Below are 22,043 nucleotides of genomic sequence, written 5' to 3' on the forward strand. Positions count from 1 at the left end.
AATATCATGAGGGGGCTGGACAGAATAGATCAGGAGAAACTGTTCCCGCTCATTGGACCAAGAATGAGACAGCACAGATTTAAACTGATTTTCAAAATGGCAAATGTGATGTGAGAAAAAACATTTTAAAACGAGTGGTTCAGGCCTGGAATCCACTGCCTGGAAGAGTGGTGGAAGCAGGTTCAATGTAGTCATTCAAAAGGGCATTACGTAATTATTTGAATAGAAATAATGTGCCGGGGTATAGAGTAGAAGCAGGGAATGGCACTAAGTCATGATGCTTGCTTGAAGAGCTGGTGCAGGCTCTATGGGCCAAAGAGCCTCATGCACCATTAACAATTTCTGTGCTAGTATAATCTGTTCAGTGCTCACCATGTGGTTTCATTTACATTAGGGCGATTGCATGACCACTTTATAGTACACCTCAGTTGAATCCACAAGCATGACCATGAGCACCCAGTCACCTGTCATTTTAATTCTCCATCTTGCAACTCTGAACTCTGGCCTTGGACTGCTCAGTATTCCAATGGAATGCAACACAAGCTGGAGGAGTAACACCCCATCTTGTGACAGGGCACTGAACGGTCTTCTGGAGTCAACATTGAGTTCAATAATTTTAGATCTTGACCTCTGTCCCTATTTTGTTTCCTTTGCTGATTTATATTTTTCTCTCCGTTTCCCCTCTCTTTCTTTTTGGACAACAGCTATTCATGACCTTGTCATTCACATCTTCCCTATATGCATATTGATTTTTTTACTTGTCCCATTGCTACTTTATTTGGCCTGCACAACATGCTTTGCTTTTTGTCATTTAATCTGTCCTGACCAATACCCTATCACAGATCTTCCTTTATATCCTTTTCCTCCCCCTCCCCCCTTCGACTTGCTCAAAACCTATTACATCTCCAAATTTCCCTGATCTGATCAAAGGCACAGATTTGAAGGTTTCTCTCCAGAGGTACTGCCTGAATGGCTGAGTATTTCCAACACTGTCTGATTTATTTCTATTATGTTCCTCTGTGATATGATGACCATATTGCTGGTGGTTTAATTTTTGAAAGCTTTTCTTTAAGCATTTTAAAAATCCTAATGGATATTGGGTTATCTTTTCAACTTTATAGCTTTAAAACTTGGCATAAACATGCATTTGATAGGAGGGTAATACAGTATGACTATGGTCATAGTTTACAACAGTTAACCTTATTTCAGTGACTGGTTCTGTGAAACCTGTGTAATGAAAATTGAGTGAGCCACCAGTTTGAAATTTTAGCGTAAATATTGGAAAAAGTGTGGGCAAAAATACAGAAGATCAAATTTTCCATTGTGCCATAATTTTGATGCTTCAATATAGTTACTTTATTTTTTTTCAATTTGTAAATCTATTTTTGCAGATGTCACAACCATCAAGAAATGATTTTACTGTATACAAATAGATCAGCATACAAAAATGCACATGTGATACTTCCAGAATAAATCTTTGTCATGAAAATTGAATTGTGTGTTTGTCATACAGTTTGTGAACAATATTTTTTTATTAAAGCTTGTAGGAGGACAATTTGATTTGGAGATGAATTTCATCATCCAAGATATGGAAAGTATTGCCTGCATGGTGGAACTATTGGACAACTGTGATGTGACATGCCAGGCTGAAGTTTGGAGCATTTTCACAGCAATTTTGAAAAAAAGTATTCGGAATCTACAGGCCTGTACAGATGCTGGTTTGATTGAACATGTTCTCAAGAGAATTGATAAAGTTAACAATATGATAGCAGGTAAGGCATTAAAAAAAAAAGTCATTTCCTAGGTGTAGCCTACATAGTGGAGGTGAGAATGCAATACCGTAAGATGTCAAATGAATGTTTGGCTTCACAATAGCTTATTGTTTGCTTTTTTACTATTTTTTCAGTAAAGTGGTTGTATGCCAATTGGTACAGATTTATTTGTATTGCACAATCACATGGTTTCCAGCAGGTTGGTTATTTCAGCATTATTTTTATCCTAGCCAGTTAAGGAACAAAGAAACATGGGAACAGGAGTAGGCCATTCAGCCTCTCGAGCCTGTCCCACCATTTAATCAGATCATGGCTGATCTGTGACCTAACTCCATGAAACCTGCCTTTGTCTCGTATCCCTTAATATCTTTGCTGAACAAAAATCTATCTATCTTAGATTTAAAATTAATAACAGAACAAGCTTCAAGTGCTGTTTGTGGGAGAAAGTTCCAAACCTCTACCATCCTTTGAGTGAAAAAGTTCTTCCAAACATCTCTCCTGAACGGCTTGGCCCTAATTTTCAGACTATGCCCCCTAGTTTTAGAATCTCCAACCAGTGGAAATAGTTTATCTTTATCTACCCTGTCTTTCCCTGTTAATATCTTGAATACTTTGATCAGATCACCCCAAAACCTTCTAAATTCTAGCAAAAGCAGGTCTAATTTGAGTAATCTCTCTTCTTAATGTAACTCCTGTAAACCATGTATCATTTTTGTAAACCCAGGATGCACTCCCTCCAAGGCCAAAATTACCTGCCTAAGATGTGGTGCCCAGAACTGCTCTGTGCTCCAAGTGGGGTCCAACCAAGGTTTTATACAGCTGCAGTATAACCCCTGTAATTTACATTCCAGTCCTCTAGATATAAAAGCTAGCATTCCATTAACCTTTTTGGTTATTTTTTGCACTACTTCCTGGCATTTTAAGGACCTATGCACCTGAACCCCAAGTCTCTTTGGACATCCACTGTATCTAACTTCTCTCCATTTAGAACCTGCTCTGCTCTATCTTTTTTGGTCCAAAATGGATAACCTCACACTTGCTTACGTTAAATTCCATCTGCCATAATTTTGCCCATTCACCTAGTCTGTCAATATCTCCTTACTATTTTCTGCTTTCATCTAGGCTGCCTACAATGCCATCAAACTTTGTATCATCCGTAAATTTGGATATATGACTTTCTATGCCATTATCCAAGTCATTAACGAACAGTGTGGATAATTGAAGCACCAACACCAATCTCTGTGGTACCACTAGTCACCTCCTGCCAGTTGGAGTAATCACCCATCATCTCCACTCTCTGTCGCCTACCACTGAACAATTTCCTAACCATACCAAGAATTTGCTTTCTGTGGGTTTCCACTTTAGTTAACAGTCTCTTCTGTGGGACTTTATCAAATGCCTTCTGGAAGTCCATATAAATGACATCCATAGACATACCCCTGTCCACTACTTTAGTCACCTCTTCAAAAACATTCAATAAGATTAGTCAGACATGACCTTCCTTTAACAAATTCATACTAGCTTTCCTTGATCGACAACATTTTTCTTTTTTTTAAATAAATTTAAAGTGCATTTTTTTGGGAAAAAATGTTGACATTTTTACAGCAATACACCACCCCGCCTCTCAAACCTCTTGACAGCAACCAGCTCTCCAAAATGTAAAACAAAACAAACCCCATATGTTGTGGAATGCCTCATCCGCCCCTCTCAGGGCAAATTTCACCTTCTCCAAATATAGGAACTCCATTAGATCCCCCCAACAAAACCCGCCTGTGAGCAATCAACGAGGCTAAAGCCAAAATGTCTGTCCCTGCTCCCGTCTGCAGCTCCGGCAGGTCTGACACCCTGAATGTGGCCTCCAGGGATCCAGCTCCAATTCCACGCGCAGAACCTCAGACATAGTGCTGAAAAACGACCCTCCGTATTTCTCCAACTTTGGGCAGGACCAGAACATATGTTCATGATTGGCTGTGCCCCTCCCACACTGCTCGCAACTATCCTGCACCCTGTCAAACAGCCCACTCATCCTTGGGGGCAGCATAGTGGTGCAGTGGTTAGCACTGCTGCCTTATGGCGCCAATGATCTGGGTTTGATCCCGGTCCACAGTCCACCCGGAGTTTGTACATTCTCTCTGTGTCTGCGTGGGTCTCGCCCCACAATCCAAAAAGATGTGCAGGGTAGGTGAATTGGCCACACTAAATTGCCTCTTAATTGGGAAAAATAAATTGGGTGCTCTAAATTTATTTTTTTTAAAGTGCACCACTTTTATCTGAATCAACCCCAGCCTCGCAGAAGAGGTCGAGGCCTTAACCCTTTGCAGCTCTTCACACCGTAACCTTCTTCCAGTCTCATCCCCCAACTCTTCCTCCCACTTGGCCTTAATTCCTTCCATGGACTGCTCATCCTCTCCATAATCCTGCCGTAGATCGCTGAAATGCACCGACCCTCCAATCCTTCCACTGACTGTACCTCCTCCAACAACGAAGAGGACTGTGTCATCGGGAAGCTCGAGAAAACCGTTCTTGCAAAATTCCGGGTCTGCATATACCTGAAGCCCTCCTCCCTCTGGAGCCCATACTTTACGCCCAGCTCCTCCAAACTTGCGAATCGTCCCTCCAGAAACAGATCCTATATCTTTTTTACTCTTTTCTCCCCCCATCCCAGGAACCTTACATCCATCCTCCCTGGCTCAAACCCGTGATTCCCACTTGTCGGCATCACCCTCGACCCTGCCCTCATCTTGAAGTTACTGCTGTTGAAATTGCCCCCAAAATCTTCAGCTGATTACCACTACAGGATTACCCGAATCCAGCCCCACGGTGAACAGTAGCAGTGCCGTTGCCAGCGGCTACAACCCCAACTCTTTACAAGAACCCACTTCCATTTTCACCCACAAAGCCTCTGCCTCCTTACTCAAGCCCCGCACCTTTTCCACATTCACTGCCCAGTAACAGTGCAACAGGTTCGGAAGGGTCAAACCCCCCTACTTTAGAACACTGCCTTCCTTATACTCTCTACGTTCCCTGCCAACACAAACGACGAGACCAGCCTGACCCCCCCCCCCCCCCCAGTGACTACCAATGGGGGGGGGACACATAAAATTTGTAAATAAGAAATGTCACAACGTGTAAATATCAGGTGCGCTATATGTTAAATTGTTATTCTACAAAGACTGGAAAAAGGCCAATACAAACATTTTTTTTAAAAAAATGACTTTGGCAAAAAGACCGGCACAAAAATGGGAACCGTGGCAAAATATTCATTTTTACTGCCTGCCAACGACAAAGGGAGACTGTCCATTCTCCCCAAATCCTCCTTCACCCTCCCCACCAGGCTCAGGAAATGTAGCTAACAAAGTCGTGGCTAATCACACGTCACTTACGCCACCCCCCCCATACCTACAGTGAAGTGTCGCTACCCGAAATGGCAACCCTTCCGTTCCTGCCTCTGCACCTGGAGATAACACCACAAAATACTCACTCTTCCCTAAAATTGGGACAAATTGGATGAAGGGAGTGGGGATTTGTAGGAGGCCACAGTTGAAGGAACAGAAATTCTTTGCAGGTGTATTTCAGTTCAGTATGTTGAGTTCACTTACAATTGGTTCGATTCCCGGCTTGAGTCGCTGTCTGCACGTTCTCCCTGTGTCTGCGTGGGTTTCCTCCGGGCGCTCTGATTTCCTCCCACAAGTCTTGAAAGACGTGCTGTTAGGTAATTTGGACATTCTGAATTCTCCCTCTGTGTACATGAACAGGCGCCGGAATGTGGCGATGAGGGGCTTTTCACAGTAACTTCATTGCAGTGTTAATGTAAGCCTACTTGTGACAATAAAGATTATTATTATAATTAGACCAAAGCTGCTGTTCACCTCAAATAAAAAGGATAACCTCAACTTGATGAATTGGTTGTTGCCATAACTCACCATGCTGCCGTTGAAATATATCACTGTTCCTTCACTGTTGCTGGGTCAAATTTCTGGCTCTCCCTCCCTAACAGCACTGTGGGTGTACCTACACCACACGGACTGCAGCATTTCATAAATGCATCTCACCATCCTTCTCGAGAGCAATTAGGGATGGCCAATAAATGCTAGCCTTGCCAGTGATGTCCACATCGAGTGAATAGGTTTTAAAAAAGGTCAGTAGTTGGCTATCATTTCATACAGCAAGAGGAAATGAGAATGATGGGTAGAGAGTAGAATGAGAAAATCATTTTATTTCAACCAGACTTGAGCCAAAAGGGAAGTAGATGCATTTATTTACAAAGTAAGACCATACGATGTAGGAGCAGAAGTCGGCTATTTGGCCCATTCAATGAAATCATGGCTGATCGGATATATTCCTCAACTCCATTTTCCCGTTTTATTCCCATAACCTTTGATTCCCTTACTGATTAAAAGTCTGTCTATCTCAGTCTTGAACATAATTTTTTTTTATTTTTAAAATATATTTATTCAAATTTTTCAACAGATTTTCAACAAACCCCCCCCAACAAAAAGAAAGAAACAAGAATACAACAATCAAAAATTATACATTGGATTTCCCCCATATTCAATAACCCCCCATATGACATTTAAAAGCACCACTAGGGAAGCCCCCCCCCCCCCCCCTCCCTCCCTCCCTCCCCTGGACTGCTGCTGACCTCCTCCTAACCCTCCGCGAGATAGTCTAGGAACCGTTGCCACCGCCTGAGGAACCCCTGCACAGACCCTCGCAAGGCAAACTTTATCCTCTCCAGCTTGATGAACCCTGCCATGTCATTGATCCAAGCTTCCACACTAGGGGGCTTCGCACCTTTCCATAATAGCAAAATCCTCCGCCGGGCTACCAGGGACGCAAAGGCCAGAATACCGGCCTCTTTCGCCTCCTGCACTCCTGGCTCGTCCGTTACCCCAAATAATGCCAACCCCCAGCTCGGCTTGACCTGGGCTTTCACCACCTTGGACATAGTCCTCGCAAAACCCCTCCAAAACCCATCCAGTGCCGGGCACGGCCAGAACATATGGACGTGATTTGCCGGGCTTCCCGAGCACCTCCCACATCTGTCCTCCACCCCAAAGAACCTGCTCAACCTCGCCCCTGTCATATGCGCTCTGTGAGTAACTTTAAACTGTATTAGGCTGGGCCTGGCACAAGAGGAGGAAGAATTAATCCTACACAGGGCATCAGCCCACAGACCCTCCTCTATCTCCTCCCCAAGCTCCTCCTCCCACTTGCCCTTTAACTCCTCCACCGAGCCTCCTCCTCTTCCTTCAGCTCCTGGTAAATCGCCAAAACTTTGCCTTCTCCAACCCATACACCCGAAATCACCCTGTCCTGAATCCCCTGTGCCGGGAGCAGCGGGAATTCCCTCACCTGCCGCCTCACAAACGCACTCACTTGCATGTACCTGAAAGCTTTTCCCGGGGGTAACCCAAACTTCTCCTCCAGCGCCCTAGGCTCGCAAATGTCCCATTGATGAACAGGTCCCCCATTCTTCTAATCCCTGCCCGATGCCAGCTCCGAAACCTCCCATCCATCCTTCCCGGGACGAACCGATGATTCGCCCGAATCGGGGACCAAACCGAGGCTCCCACCTCGCCCCTGTGTCGCCTCCACTGCCCCCAGATCTTCAGCGTCGCCGTCACCACCGGACCCGTGGTGTACCTTGTCGGCGAGAGCGGCAGCGGTGCCGTCGCCAGCGCCCTCAGGCTCATGCCCACACAGGACGCCATCTCTAACCTCTTCCACGCTGCCCCCTCTCCCTGCATTACCCACTGACATATCATCGCCACATTGACTGCCCAATAATAGCCGCACAAATTCGGCAGCGCCAGCCCCCCCTGTCCCAGCTACGCTCCAGAAACACACACTTCACCCTCGGGGTCTTATTTGCCCACACAAAACCCATGATGCTCCGTTTGAAAAAGGCCTTGGGGATCATAATGGGAAGGCACTGGAACACAAAGAGAAACCTCGGGAGGACCGCCATTTTGACCGACTGCACCCTGCCCGCTAGTGAGAGTGGCAGCATATCCCATCTTTTAAAATCCTCCTCCATCTGCTCCACCAACCGTGTCAAATTGAGCTTGTGCAGGGCCCCCCAACTCCTAGCTATTTGGATCCCTAGGTACCGAAAGCACCTTTCCGCCCTCTTCATCGGTAGCTCGTCTATCCCCCTTCCCTGGTCCCCTGAATGCACCACAAAGAGCTCACTCTTCCCTACGTTGAGATTATACCCCGAAAAGTCCCCAAACTCCCTTTGGATCCGCATGACCTCCGCCATCCCCTCCACTGGATCTGCCACATACAGCAACAGGTCGTCAGCATACAACGACACCCGGTGTTCCTCTCTTCTTCCCCACCCCCCCCCCCCCCCCCCCCCCCCCGGACCAGTCTCCTCCATTTCCTGGACTCCCTTCGTGCCATGGCCGAAGGCTCAATTGTCAGTGCAAACAACAAGGGGGACAGGGGGCACCCATGCCTCGTCCCCCGGTACAGCCAAAAGTACTCCAACCTCCGCCGATTCGTAGCCACACTCGCCACCGGGACTCTATATAGCAGCCTGACCCAGCTGATGAACCCCTCCCCGAACCCAAACCTTCGCAACACTTCCTAAAGATACTCCCACTCCACCTGGTCAAAGGCTTTCTCCGCGTCCATAGCTGCCACTACCTCTGCTTCCCCCTCCATCGGGGGCATCATAATCACATTGAGGAGCCTCCGCACATTTGTATTTAATTGCCTACCCTTCACAAATCCCGTCTGGTCCTCATGAATCACCCACGGGACACAGTCCTCAATTTTCGTAGCCAGCACCTTTGCCAGCAACTTAGCATCAACATTGAGGAGCGAGATCGGACTATACGACCCACATTGTAGTGGATCCTTGTCCCGCTCCAGGATCAAAGAAATCAGCGCCGTAGACGTTGTCGGGGGCAAGGCCCCCCCCCAAGTCCTCACTAGCAACGGGCCCAGCAGGTCCACGTATTTCCTGTAGACTTCAACCGGGAACCCATCTGGCCCCGGGGCCTTCCCCGCCTGCTTGCTCCCCAATCCTTTAACCAGCTCCTCCACCCAATCGACGCCCCCAAACCAGCCACCACCTCCTCCTCCACCCTCGGGAACCTCAGCTGATCTAAGAATCGTCGCATCCCCTCCTCCCCCGCTGGGGGCTCAGACCGGTACAGATCCTCATAGAAGTCCCTAAATACCTCGTTTATTCTCACCGCACTCCGCACCGTATTCCCCCCTCTATCCTTAACTCCACCAATCTCCCTCACTGCCTCCCTCTTACGAAGCTGGTGTGCCAGCATCCGACTCGCCTTCTCCCCATACTCGTACGTCGCCCCCTGCGCTTTCCTCCACTGTGCCTCTGCTTTCCCTGTGGTCAACAGGTCGAACTCCGTCTGGAGGTTCCGTCGCTCCCAGAGTAGCCCCTCCTCGGGGGGCCTCTGCATACCTCCTGTCCACCCTTAAAATCTCCCCCACCAACCTCTCCCTCCTCTCTCTCTTCTCCCTGTGCGCCCTAATGGAGATTAGCTCTCCCCTGACCACCGCATTCAGCGCCTCCCAGACTACCCCCACCTGCACCTCCCCGTTGTCGTTGGCCTCCAAATATCTTTCAATGCACCCCCGCACCCGCTCGCACACCACCTCATCTGCCAATAGTCCCACATCAAGGCGCCACAGCGGGCGCTGGTCCCTCTCCTCCTCCAGCTCCACCCAATGCGGAGCGTGTTCTGAGATGGCTATGGCCGAATATTCCGTTCCCTCCACTTTCGGGATTAGCGCCCTACTCAAAATGAAAAAATCTATCCGGGAGTAGGCTCTATGGATGTGGGAAAAGAAGGAAAATTCCCTGGCCAGCGGCCTGACAAACCTCCATCCCCCGCCGACTAGCCATCTCCTTTTCTAGGCCATCCACGTGCCCGGGCCTCCCACACCCTCCAGTCCCCCAGGCGGCGGACCCCAGCCCCGACCATCTCTCCTTCTTCCAGCTCCCCTTTGGCCAATGCAGCAGCAACCCTGTTTCCCCCCTCCCCCCTCCCCCCGCCCCCCGCTAGATCCACATCTGGCCATTTTGCTCCCCCCATGACACTCCTGTAAGTCAGCTGACCCCGGCCTCTCCCGCCATTCCATCGAACCCCAGTGTGAGAATCCCCCCTCCACTTGGCAGTCAGTGTGTGCTCCTCTCCAGCACCGCCCTTCCCCCACCCCCGTCCTTCCCTAACGCGGGGGAAAAAAGCCCATGCTTTCCGAGCCGACCCTGCCCCCTCTGGCGCAGCTCCGTTTTACGGCCTTACCCCAACTTCCCATCCCCGGGCCTCCACTCCCCCTCTTCCTCCGTGGGGGCCTGCCCCTCCAACACCGACGCCCACACTCTCCCACAGCCCCCACATCAAATCCATTCACCCATCCCCACCCAGCACTCAAACCAAAAGAACATTCCCCAAACGTAATAAACACAGTGAACACAGTAAACATCCCCCCACGATAAACCCTCAATTTGAGTCCAACTTTTCAGTCTGTATAAAGTTCCATTCCTCATCGGGCGTTTCAAAATAGTGGTGCCGATCTTGGAACGTGACCCACAATCGCGCTGGCTGCAGTATACCGAACTTCACCCCCTTCCGATGGAGCACCGCCTTAGCCCGATTGAAACCAGCTCTTAGCCACCTCCGTGTTCTCCCACCTGCTGCCCCGCTCTTTTTTGGCCCATCTCAGGACACACTCTCTGTCCATAAAGCGGTGGAACCTCACCACTACAGCCCTTGGCGGCTTGTTGGCTTTGGCTCTCCTTGCCAGGACCCGATGAGCCCCATCAAGCTCCTGGGGCCTCGGGTAAGCTCCCGTGCCCATCGGCGAATTGAGCATCGTGCTCATATATGCCCCGGCATCGGGCCCCTCCACTCCTTCAGGGAGACCCAGAATCCGAAGATTCTTCCTTCTCGACCTATTCTCCAGGTCCTCGAATTTTCCCGCCAACCTCTTATGCAGCGCCTCGTGCGCCTCCACCTTCACCACCAGGCCCAAGATCTCATCCTCGTTCTCCGAGGCTTTTTGCCGCACCTCCCGGATTGCCGCCCCTTGGGCCTTCTGGGTCTCCACAAGCTTCTCAATCGCCGCCTTCATTGGCGCCAGCATTTCTGTCTTCAGCTCCTCAAAGCAGCGTTTAAGAAACTCCTGCTGCTCCTGTGACCACTGCGTCCATGCTGCTTGGTTTCCACCCGTCGCCATCTTGCTTTTCCTCCCTCGCACTTTTCGCTGCCCCAAGATCACTTTTTTCACCGCTCCACTCCTGGTCCAATCCATATAATGTCGGGGGGACCTTGCTGTCACCTTCCCACACTGGAAGATGTCGAACAATTGCCGTTGGGGCCCCTCTGGAGAGCCCAAAAGTCTGTTCCCAGCGGGAGCTGCCGAACGTGCGACCTAGCCAGGCATAGCCGCAACTGGATGTCCGGCAGTCTTGAAGATAATTAATGACCCAGCCTCAACAGCTCTCTGTGGTAAAGAATTCCACAGTTTCACTATGGAGAGAAATTCCTCCTCTTCTCTCTTAAGTGAGCGACCTCTTATTGTGAGATTATGCCCTCTGGTCCTAGATTCTCACACAAGAGGAAACATCCTCTCAGCATCTGCCCTGTCAAGCCCCTGAGAATCCTATATGTCTCAATAAGGCCAGCCCTCATTCTTCCAAACTCCAGTGAGTACAGACCCAACCTACTTAACTTCTACTCATAAGAAAATCTTTGTGGATCTGGGATCAACCTAATGTACTCTGGACTGCCTCCTGTGCCAGTATATATTTCCTTTCAAAACTGTTTGTGGTATTCCAGGTGTGGCTTAATGAGTGTCTTTTATAGTTTTAGCAGGACTTCCCTATTTTTATACTCCATTCCCTTTGAAATAAAGCCCAACATTCCATTTGCCTTCCCAATTACCTGCTGAACTGGCATGCTAGCTTTTTGTGATTTGTGCACGAGGATCCCCAAATGTCTGCAGTTTTCAGCAGTCTTTCTCCATTTAAATAATATTCAGCTCCTTTATTCTTTCGACCAAATTTTAATTTCACTTTTTCCTACGTTATATTCCATCTGCCAAGTTTTTGCTGCTCATCTAACCTGCCTAGATCCCTCTGTAGGCACTTTGTGTTATGCTCACCACTTGACTTCCCACATCTTCATTGATTTCCCTAATATTGAGAATTAGCATGTTTGGAGTGCCAGCTTCACATCTGACATTTGAGGAATTACAGTACCGACTGCCACTTTTTAGATCCTGCTGTTGGAAGATCTGGGGCTGAAATTTTTCTTGGGCACAAGCAAAAAATGAACAATAACAAACATCCAGCCTGATTTACCCTTTTGGTCTTGTGCTTCAAACATTTTAAATATTGAGCATTTGAACTACAATGCTGCATATTGGGGACTTCCTGGAGGTCATGGCGGCTGAGTCCCTCCGTGCAGCTTCTGCGGTTCTGGGCCATCATATTTTCTTTTTGTTCTGAACTTGAGTAGTGTATTTAATTTTCTTCACTCATCTATGCTTGCTCTTACAGATCTGCTGGTTGATATGTTAGGAGTTCTGGCAAGCTACAATATATCTGTCCGTGAACTGAAGCTACTAGTCAGCAAAGTGCAAGGAGAAAAAGGACAATGGGTAACATTTGTTGTACTTTTTTGATTTGGTGGTTAAAACTGGTGAAAAGCTGAATTTCTGAGTTTTATATGGAAATGAGTGAAATTTTGCTTACTTGAAAATGTACCTGTAAATGTATTTAATTGGAAATGGAGTTTTCTCTGAAGCTATAATTTAAAGCCACAATATAGAAGCAGGCAGTAATTGATATAATATACTCATTTGAGGCTAATGCCATTTAAAAATCATTTAATGTGCATATTTTAATTCCTGTTGATAAAGATGTTCCATCCTGACAATGTGATATTTATTGTCTGCTTTCCTCAATCTATGAATGCAAGAGGAATCATGATTTTTAACAAAATGACTTTTGGCAATTTAAAAAAAAAAACTATTTTCTTTCTAGCCTCCACATGCAGTGAAATTACTGACCATATTGAGACAGGTGCCACAAAAACTGAGTCCTGATGCTTTCTTCGGCTTCCCAGGGAAGAGTGCTGCAGTAAGTATTGCTCAGTTTTGGGCAAATGTCCTTTCGTAAAGGGTTTTAATGTTTTATAAGAAAACTGGTCGCTTGTTGGTGGCTGAAACTAGCAATAAATTAAATGGAAAGTTGCAAAGTTAACATAAGAACATAACAACTAGGAGCAGGATTAGGCCACCTGGCCCCTCGAGCCTGCTCCGCCATTCAATGAGATCATGGCTGATCTTTTGTGGACTTAGCTCCACTTTCCGGCCCGAACACCATAACCCTTAATCCCTTTATTCTTCAAAAAACTATCTATCTTTATCTTAAAAACATTTAATGAAGGAGTTTCTACTGCTTCACTGGGCAAGGAATTCCATAGATTCACACCCCTTTGGGTGAAGAAGTTCCTCCTAAACTCAGTCCTAAATCTACTTCCCCTTATTTTGAGGCTATGCCCCCTAGTTCTGCTTTCACCCGCCAGTGGAAATAACCTGCCCGCATCTATCCTATCTATTCCCTTCATAATTTTATATGTTTCTATAAGATCCCCCCCTCATCCTTCTAAATTCCAACGAGTACAGTCCCAGTCTACTCAACCTCTCCTCGTAATCCAACCCCTTCAGCTCTGGGATTAACATAGTGAATCTCCTCTGCACACCCTCCAGCGCCAGTATGTCCTTTCTCAAGTAAGGAGACCAAAACTGAACACACTACTCCAGGTGTGGCCTCACTAACACCTTACACAATTGCAGCATAACCTCCCTAGTCTTAAACTCCATCCCTCGAGCAATGAAGGACAAAATTCCATTCGCCTTCTTAATCACCTGTTGCACCTGTAAACCAACTTTTTGCGACTGATGCACTAGCACACCCAGGTCTCTCTGCACAGCAGCATGTTTTAATATTTCATCATTTAAATAATAATCCCCTTTGCTGTTGTTCCTACCAAAATGGATAACCTCACATTTGTCAACATTGTATTCCATCTGCCAGACCCTAGCCCATTCATTTAGCCTATCCAAATCCCTCTGCAGACTTCCAGTATCCTCTGCACTTTTTGCTTTACCACTCATCTTAGTGTCATCTGCAAACTTGGACACATTGCCCTTGGTCCCCAACTCCAAATCATCTGTGTCAATTGTGGGCCCAACACTGATCCCTGAGGGACACCACTAGCTACTGATTGCCAACCAGAGAAACACCCATTAATCCCCACTCTTTGCTTTCTATTAATTAACCAATCCTCTATCCATGCTACTACTTTCCCCTTAATGCCATGCATCTTTATCTGATGCAGCAACCTTTTGTGTAGCACCTTGTCAAAGGCTTTCTGGAAATCCAGATATACCATATACATTGGCTCCCCGTTATCTACCGCACTGGTAATGTCCTCACAAAATTCCACTAAGGACTTCCGGTTGCGGTGATGCACTGCTAAGCCGCACGTTTCGGCAGCTCCCATTCTAACGGACTTTTGGGCTCTTATCGTGAGTCCCAACGGATTTTTTTCCCGACCTAACCCAGTGTGGGGTGACGAAGGAAGGAGTCCCCCCCCCGGGTGTGTATGGAAAGGAGCGGCGGTAGTGGCCAGATTGCGAAGGATCCTTTGGAGCAGCGGCAGAGAAGAGAAGGGAGAAGCAAGATGGCAGCGGATGGAGCCCAGATGGTACGGGGCCCGGACCAGCAGGAGTTTCTCCGACGATGTGTGGAGGAGCTTAAGAAAGAGGTGCTGGCGCCGATGCTACTGGCAATCGAGGGACTGAAGGAAACACAAAAGGTCCAGGCGATGGAGCTCCGTGGAGTGAAGGCAAAGGCAGCCGAGAATGAAGATGAGATACAGGGCCTGGTGGTAAAAACGGAGACACACGAGGCACTACACAAGAGGTGCATAGAAAGGCTGGAAGCCCTGGAGAACAGCTCGAGGAGGAAAAACCTACGGATTCTAGGGCTCCCCGAAGGAGCAGAGGGAGCTGATGTTGGGGCTTATGTGAGCACGATGCTCCACACGCTAATGGGAGCTGAGGCCCCAACGGGCCCCCTGGAAGTGGAGGGAGCGTACCGGGGTCCTCGTGAGAAGACCAAAGGCAGGTGAAACACCAAGAGCAATAGTGGTGAAGTTCCATCGCTACATGGACAGAGAGATGGTCCTGAGCTGGGCCAAGAAGTCACGGAGTAGCAAATGGGAGAATGCGGTGATACGGGTGTATCAGGACTGGAGTAAGGAGGGCGAGCTTTAACCGGGCCAAGGCGGTGCTCCATAGGAAGAAAATAAAAATTGGGATGCTGCAGCCGGCGTGATTGTGGGTCACGCATCAGGGCAAGCACCACTACTTCGAGACGGCGGATGAGGCATGGACATTCATCCAAGAAGAGAAACTGGACTAGATTTGAGAGTTTGATGTTTGGAGAGAAGCAGCGAGGTGGTGGTACAGGAATGTAAAGTGGGCAAAGGGGAGGGCTATTGTACAGCAATGTTGGACGGGGAATTTCTCTCCCCCCGATGGGGGGGGGACACGAAGAAATGTGGGCGCTGGTGGAAAAAGGGACAGGGAAGGGGAATGAGGGAACTGCGCCATAGGGGGCGGGGCCGAGAGGAAAGCGTGGGTATTTTCCCGCGCTATGGAAATTATAGCGGGAAAACGGGCGCAGGAAGGAATGGAGCCCCACACGCAGGGAGGCCAACGAGTGAACGGGGGAAGCCGAGGTCAGCCAGAGTTAGCTGACTTCCGGAAGCAATATGGGGGGGGAGTAACCAAGCTAGAGGGGGATCTAGCGGGGGGGGGGGATTAACTGGGTTGTTGCTGCTGAGTGCAAGGGGGAGCTGGTAAGAGATGAGGTGATCGGGGCGGGAAGGCGCTGCCTGGGGGACAGATGGGTGCGCGGGACCTGGATGGGGAGATGGCCTAAAAAAGGGGATGGCTAGTCGACGAGCGGGGGGGGGGGTGAATGGCCCCCCAATCTGGCTGATCACGTGGAATGTGAGAGGTTTAAATGGGCCGATTAAGAGGGCACGGGTGTTTGCGCACTTAAAGAGACTGAAGGCGGACGTAGTCATGCTCCAGGAGACGCACCTGAAGGTGGCGGATCAGGTTAGATTAAGAAAAGGATGGGTGGGACAGGTATTCCACTCCGGGTTGGACGCGAAAAACAGAGGGGTGGCAATATTGGTGGGGAAACGTGTATCATTCGAGGCTAAGAATATAGTGGTGGACAGTGGGGGCAGATATGTGATGGTGAGTGGTAGATTGCAGGGAAAGGAGGTCGTGCTGGTAAATGTATATGCCCCGAACTGGGATGACGCGGGATTCATGAAGCGAATGCTGGGACGTATCCCGGACCTGGAGGTGGGAAGCTTGGTAATGGGGGGGGGATTTTAACACAGTGCTGGATCCAGGGCTAGACCGGTCCAGATCCAAGACTGGGAGAAGGCCAGCAGCGGCCAAGGTGCTTAAGGGATTTATGGAACAAATGGGGGGGGGGGTGGATCCGTAGAGATTCGCCAGGCCGATGGCTAAAGAGTTCTCTTTCTTCTCCCACGTCCATAAGGCATACTCCCGGATAGACTTTTTCATTTTGGGAGGGGCACTGATCCCGACAGTGGCAGGAACGGAGTACTCGGCCATGGCCGTTTCAGACCACGCCCCGCATTGGGTGGATTTGGAACTAGGAGAGGAAAGGGAGCAGCGCCCACTCTGGCGACTAGATATGGGACTACTGGCGGACGAGGGGGGTCTGCGGAAGGGTGAGGGGGTGTATTGAGCGATACCTGGAGGTCAACGACGATGGGGAGGTTCAGGTGGGGGTAGTATGGGAAGCGCTGAAGGCGGTGGTTAGGGGAGAGCTGATCTCCATCAGAGCCCACAAGGGGAAACAAGAGGGCAAAGAAAGAGAGAGATTGGTGGGGGAAATTTTGAGGGTGGATAAAAAATATGCAGAGGCCCCAGACGAAGGGCTATACAGAGAAAGACGAAGACTACAGACGAAGTTTGACCTGCTGACCACGGGAAAGGCAGAGGCACAGTGGAGGAAGGCACAGGGGATGCAATATGGGGAAAAGGCGAGCCGGCAGTTGGCCCACCAACTTCGGAAGAGGATGGCAGCAAGAGAGATCGGGGGAGTTAGGGACGAAACGGGAAATATGGAGCAGAGAGCAGGGAAAGTGAACGAGGTGTTCAAGACCTTTTATGAGAGGCTATATAAGTCCCAACCCCCGGGGGGAAAAGAAGGAATGTTACACTTTCTGGACCAGCTAAGGTTCCCGAAGGTGAAGGGGCAGGAGGTGGCAGGTCTGGGGGCGCCAATCGAGGTGGATGTGGTGATTAAAGGACTGGGGAACATGCAGGCAGGGAAGGCCCCGGGACCAGACGGGCTTCCGGTGGAATTCTACAGGAAGTATATGGATCTGTTGGCCCCGCTCTTGGCGAGAACCTTTAATGAGGCTAAGGAATGGGGGATGCTACCCACGACAATGTCGGAGGCGACGATATCGCTAATCCTGAAACGAGATAAAGACCCGCTGCAATGCGGGTCATACAGGCCTATCTCACTCCAAAATGTAGATGCCAAACTGCTGGCAAATGTGATGGTGACAAGGATAGAGGATTGCGTCCCAGGGGTGGTGCATGACGACCAGACAGGGTTTGTAAAGGGGAGGCAACTGAATGTTAATGTACGTAGGTTGCTGGTGGTGATGATGACGCCCCCACCGGAGGGGGAGGCAGAGATAGTGGCGGCGATGGATGCAGAGAAGGCATTCGATAGGGTGGAGTGGGACTATCTGTGGGAGGTGCTGAAGAGGTTTGGGTTCGGTGAGGGGTTTATTAGATGGGTCAGACTCTTATATGGGGCCCCGGTGGCAAGCGTAGTCACAAACCGGCAAAGATCGGGGTATTTTCGGCTACATAGGGGTACAAGACAAGGGTGTCCCCTGTCCCCGTTACTGTTCGCGTTGGCAATTGAACCACTGGCCATAGCGCTGAGGGATTCTAAGAAGTGGAGGGGGGTGCTTAGAGGGGGAGAGGAGCACCGAGTGTCGCTCTACGCAGATGATCTACTGCTATACGTTGCGGACCCGGTAGAGGGGATGCCAGAAGTAATGCAGATACTTGGGGAGTTTGGAGAGTTCTCGGGATACAAACTAAATATGGGGAAGTGCGAGCTTTTTGTAATGCACCCCGGGGAACAGGGAAGGGGGATAAATGCTCTGCTGCTGAGGAGAGTGGAAAGGAACTTCCGATACCTGGGGATCCAGGTGGCCAGGAACTGGGGAACCCTGCATAGACTTAACCTGATGCGACTGGTGGAGCAGATGGAGGAGGACTTTAAGAGGTGGGATATGGTGCCGCTATCGCTGGCGGGCAGAGTGCAGGCAGTTAAAATGGTGGTCCTCCCGAGGTTTCTTTTCGTGTTTCAGTGCCTCCCCATTCTGATCACAAAGGCCTTTTTAAAAAAAATAGACAGGAGCATTACGAGCTTTGTGTGGGAAGGAAAGACCCCGAGAGTAAAGAGGGGGTTCCTGCAGCGCAGTAGGGGGGGACAGAGGGGGACTGGCACTGCCGAGTTTGAGCGACTACTACTGGGCCGCCAATGTGTCAATGGTCTGTAAGTGGATGAGGCAGGAAGCGGGAGCAGCGTGGAAGAAGCTGGAGATGGTGTCCTGTAAGGGAACGAGCCTAAAAGCGCTGGTGATGGCGCCGCTGCCGTTCTCCCCGAAAAGGTACACCACTAACCCAGTGGTGGTGGCAACCTTGAGGATCTGGGGGCAGTGGAGGCGACACGGGTGTGACGGGTGCCTCGGTGTGGTCCCCGATAAGGAATAACCACAGGTTTGTCCCAGGGAGGATGGATGGGGGGTTCCAGTGTTGGCAACGTGCAGGAATTAGGAAGCTGAGGGACCTGTTTATAGACTGGACGTTTGCAAGTCTGGGAGCGCTTGAAGAAAAATATAAGTTGCCCACGGGGAACGCCTTCCGGTATATGCAAGTGAGGGCATTTGCGAGGCAACAGGTGAGGGAATTTCCGCAGCTCCCGACTCAGGGGATCCAAGATAGTGATTTCTGGGGTATGGGTTGGAGAGGGCAAAGTGTCCGAAATATACCGGGAGATGAGGGACGAGGGGGAGGCGATGATAGAGGAGCTGAAGGGAAAATGGGAAGAAGAGCTGGGGGAAGAGATTGAGGAGGGGCTATGGGCTGATGCCCTAAGTAGGGTAAATTCCTCGTCCTCGTGTGCCAGGTTTAGCCTGATTCAATTTAAGGTTCTACATAGAGCACATATGACGGGAGCAAGACTGAGCAGGTTTTTCGGGGTGGAGGACAGGTGTGGGAGGTGCTCGGGAAGCTCGGCGAACCACACACACATGTTCTGGTCGTGTCGGGCACTGCATGAGGTCTGGGGGGGCATGGCAAGGGTAATTTCAAAGGTGGTGAAGGTCCGGGTCAAGCCAGGCTGGGGGGGGGGGGGTTAGCTATATTTGGGGTTGTGGAAGAGCCGGGAGTGCAGGAGGCGAAAGAGGCCGATATTTTGGCCTTTGCGTCCCTAGTAGCCCGGCGTAGGATTCTACTCGTGGAAGGAAGCGAAACCCCCAGGCGTGGAGGCCTGGATAAACGACATGGCAGGGTTCATAAGATTGGAACGAATAAAATTTGCGTTGAGAGGATCAGCTCAGGGGTTCTCCAGGCGGTGGCAACCGTTCCTTGACTATCTCGCAGAACGATAATGAAAAGATAGAAATGACAGCAGCAGCAACCCAGGGGGGAGGGGGGGAGCACTATTTTGTGTTTTTGCTATTTTTTTTTAATTAAAAAAAAAAAACAATTTTTTTTTTTTAGCTGTTGTTGTTAGTTCACGATATTGTTTAAATAATGTTATTTATCAGTTAATGTATAATCCCTTGTTGAGTTGTAAAAACTGAAAAAATTTTGTTTGAAAAATTTTAATAAAATATATTTCAATAATAAAATTCCACTAAATTAGTTAGGCACGACCTGCCCTTTATGAACCCATGCTGCGTCTGCCCAATGGGTCAATTTCCATCCAGATGCCTCGCTATTTCTTCCTTGATGACAGATTCCAGCATCTTCCCTCCTACCGAAGTTAAGCTCACTGGCCTATAATTACCCGCTTTCTGCCTACCTCCTTTTTTAAACAGCGGTGTCACGTTTGCTAATTTCCAATCCGCCGGGACCACACCAGAGTCTAGTGAATTTTGGTAAATTATCACTAGTGCATTTGCAATTTCCCTAGCCATCTCTTTTAGCACTCTGGGATGCATTCCATCAGGGCCAGGAGACTTGTCTACCTTTAGCCCCATTAGCTTGCCCATCACTACCTCCTTAGTGATAACAATCCTCTCAAAGTCCTCACCTGTCATACCCTCATTTCTATCAGTCACTGTCATGTTATTTGTGTCTTCCACTGTGAAGACCGACCCAAAAAACCTGTTCAGTTCCTCAGCCATTTCCTTATCTCCCATTATTAAATCTCCCTTCTCATCCTCTCAAGGACCAATATTTACCCTAGCCACTCCTTTTTGTTTTATATGTTTGTCGAAACTTTTACTATCTGTTTTTATATTCTGAGCAAGTTTACTCTCATAATCTATCTTACTCTTCTTATAGCTTTTTTAGTAGCTTTCTGTTGCCCCCTAAAGATTTCCCAGTCCTCTAGTCTTCCACTAATCTTTGCCACTTTGTATGCTTTTTCCTTCAATTTGATACTCTCCCTTATTTCCTTAGATATCCATGGTCGATTTTCCCTCTTTCTACTGTCCTTTTTGTTGGTATAAACCTTTGCTGAGCACTGTGAAAAATCGCTTGGAAGGTTCTCCACTGTTCCTCAACTGTTTCACCATAAAGTCTTTGCTCCCAGCCTACCTTAGCTAGTTCTTCTCTCATCCCATTGTAATCTCCTTTGTTTAAGCACAAAACACTAGTTTGATTTTACCTTCTCGCCCTCCATCTGTATTTTAAATTCCACCATATTGTGATAGCTCCTTCCGAGAGGATCCCTAACTATGAGATCCTGAATCAATCCTGTCTCATTACACAGGACCAGATCTCGGACGGCTTGTTCCCTCGTAGGTTCCATTACATACTGTTCTAGGAAACTATTGCAGATACATTCTATAAACTCCTCCTCAAGGATGCCTTGACTGACCTGGTTAAACCAATCGACATGTAGATTAAAATCCCCCATGATAACTGCTGTACCATTTCTCCATGCATCAGTTATTTCTTTGTTTATTGCCTGCCCCACCATAATGTTACTATTTGGTGGCCTATAGACTACTATCAATGACTTTTTCGCCTTACTAATCCTGATTTCCACCCAAATGGATTCAACCTTATCCTCCGTAGCACCGATGTCATCCCTTACTATTGCCCGGATATCATCCTTAAATAACAGAGCTACACCACTTCCCTTACCATCCACTCTGTCCTTCCGAATAGTTTGATACCCTTGGATATTTAACTCCCAGTCGTGACCATCCTTTAACCATGTTTCAGTAATGGCCACTAAATCATAATCATTCACGATGATTTGCGTCATCAACTCAATTACCTTATTCCGAATACTACGAGCATTCAGGTAAAGTACACTTATGTTGACTTTTTTACCTCTGTTCTGAATCTTAACACCTCGATCAGTAACCTCTTCTAAGTTATATTTCCTCTTAACTTTTCTCCTAATTTTCCTTGTCGTTGAACCCTGTCTTCATGTAACAATCTGCCGCATTGCTTACCATTAATGTTTTTACTTACCGTTTTATTCCTTTTAGTATTACTGGTCCTATTCACTGAACTCCCCTCAGTCACTGTCGCCCTTTTTGGTTTTTGACTATGGATTCTCTGCCTTACACTTTCCCCCTTACTGCCTTTTGTGTCTGTCCCTGTTTTATTACCTTCCGACTTCCTGCATCGGTTCCCATCCCCCTGCCACATTAGTTTTAACCCTCCCCAACCGCTCTAGCAAACACTCCCCCTAGGACATCGGTTCCAGTCCTGCCCAGGTGCAGACCGTCAGGTTCGCACTAGTCCCACCTCCCCCAGAACCGGTTCCAATGCCCCAGGAATTTGAATCCCTCCCTCTTGCACTGTCTGTCGAGCCACGCATTCATCCTATCTATCCTGACATTCCTACTCTGACTAGCTCGTGGCACTGGTAGCAATCGTGAGATT

The 22,043-nt window shown here is 48.5% G+C and overlaps 1 protein-coding gene across 2 annotated transcripts in view; it reads left to right on the forward strand.

The window, feature by feature from the left end:
* Positions 1-22,043, forward strand: part of LOC140408621 (lipopolysaccharide-responsive and beige-like anchor protein) — a 1,704,725-nt gene that overhangs the window by 82,200 nt on the left and 1,600,482 nt on the right. For both annotated transcript variants that reach the window (XM_072496077.1, XM_072496078.1), the window contains exons 2-4: positions 1,541-1,772; positions 12,316-12,416; positions 12,802-12,897. In XM_072496077.1, the coding sequence (XP_072352178.1) occupies positions 1,541-1,772; positions 12,316-12,416; positions 12,802-12,897 (429 nt within the window). The remainder of the gene's footprint in view (positions 1-1,540; positions 1,773-12,315; positions 12,417-12,801; positions 12,898-22,043) is intronic.

This window comes from Scyliorhinus torazame, chromosome 3, assembly GCF_047496885.1.
Source record: "Scyliorhinus torazame isolate Kashiwa2021f chromosome 3, sScyTor2.1, whole genome shotgun sequence".
NCBI lineage: Eukaryota > Metazoa > Chordata > Chondrichthyes > Carcharhiniformes > Scyliorhinidae > Scyliorhinus > Scyliorhinus torazame.